General features: G+C 45.8%; 1 protein-coding gene across 1 annotated transcript; it reads left to right on the plus strand.

The window, feature by feature from the left end:
• Positions 1–259: 259 nt before the first annotated feature.
• LOC306867997 (histone H2A-like) lies at positions 260–646 on the plus strand (the record flags this gene model as incomplete). Its single annotated transcript, XM_079413965.1, has 1 exon — positions 260–646. One exon carries the CDS (start codon positions 260–262, stop codon positions 644–646), a length of 387 nt encoding a protein of 128 aa, XP_079270091.1.
• Between the last annotated feature and the right edge of the window lie 387 nt (positions 647–1,033).

A 1,033-nucleotide genomic window follows, 5' to 3' on the forward strand; every position in this document is an offset into this window, starting at 1 on the left:
TTTAGTCGACGAAAAGTCGTTTAGATTTCCTGTTTATTTATTTATTAATTTTTTCCCTGCTCATTCATCCACTCATTACAACAGATGAGAATGAAAGGCTGGCAGAGAGGGGAGGGGTTTGGAGTTTTGGAGGGGCTTGCTGTGATTGGTTTGCAGCTGTGACAGATTCTGACCAATAGACGACGAGCACTCTCTTTTAAATACTGACTGTCCCGCTGGAGCGCTGTTATTTTTACATCAGCTTTAACGTATTTCAACAATGAGCGGAAGAGGTAAAACCGGCGGCAAGGCCAGAGCGAAGGCTAAGACTCGGTCATCCAGAGCAGGGCTGCAGTTCCCCGTCGGTCGTGTTCACAGGCTTCTCCGCAAAGGTAACTACGCCGAGCGCGTCGGTGCCGGTGCTCCGGTTTATCTGGCCGCTGTGCTCGAGTATCTGACGGCTGAGATCCTGGAGTTGGCTGGAAACGCCGCTCGGGACAACAAGAAGACCCGTATCATCCCCCGTCACCTGCAGCTGGCGGTGCGCAACGACGAGGAGCTGAACAAACTCCTGGGCCGAGTGACCATCGCTCAGGGCGGCGTGCTGCCCAACATCCAGGCCGTGCTGCTGCCCAAGAAGACCGAGAAACCCGCCAAGACCAAATAAATTAAACCGGTTTCAGTAAACTCCAAAGGCTCTTTTCAGAGCCACCCACTTTCTCTATAAAGAGTAATTTGAATTATAAGTTTAAACAATTTTGTTTGTTTTTATTACATGTATATGGTTCTAAAAGCTACAGTAAACCCGATTTGCATCTTGTCCGCTGGACATGAGTGGTGCCAATAGAGCTGGTTATAATTTCATTATAATAATTATAATGGTGATATCAATTAGTGTGAGTGGAACCGCAAAAAAAATGATCCTTCAATGAAAGAAAAAAACTGAATCGAACGTTTAACTGCAGCAGGGAGATAAGAAAAACATTTATGGTAACATCCCCCTGCTGAAAAAAAAAAAACAACCCTGCCCAAAACAATAGAAAATGTAATGGAT

Source organism: Barbus barbus (assembly GCF_936440315.1).
Source record: "Barbus barbus genome assembly, chromosome: 50".
NCBI lineage: Eukaryota > Metazoa > Chordata > Actinopteri > Cypriniformes > Cyprinidae > Barbus > Barbus barbus.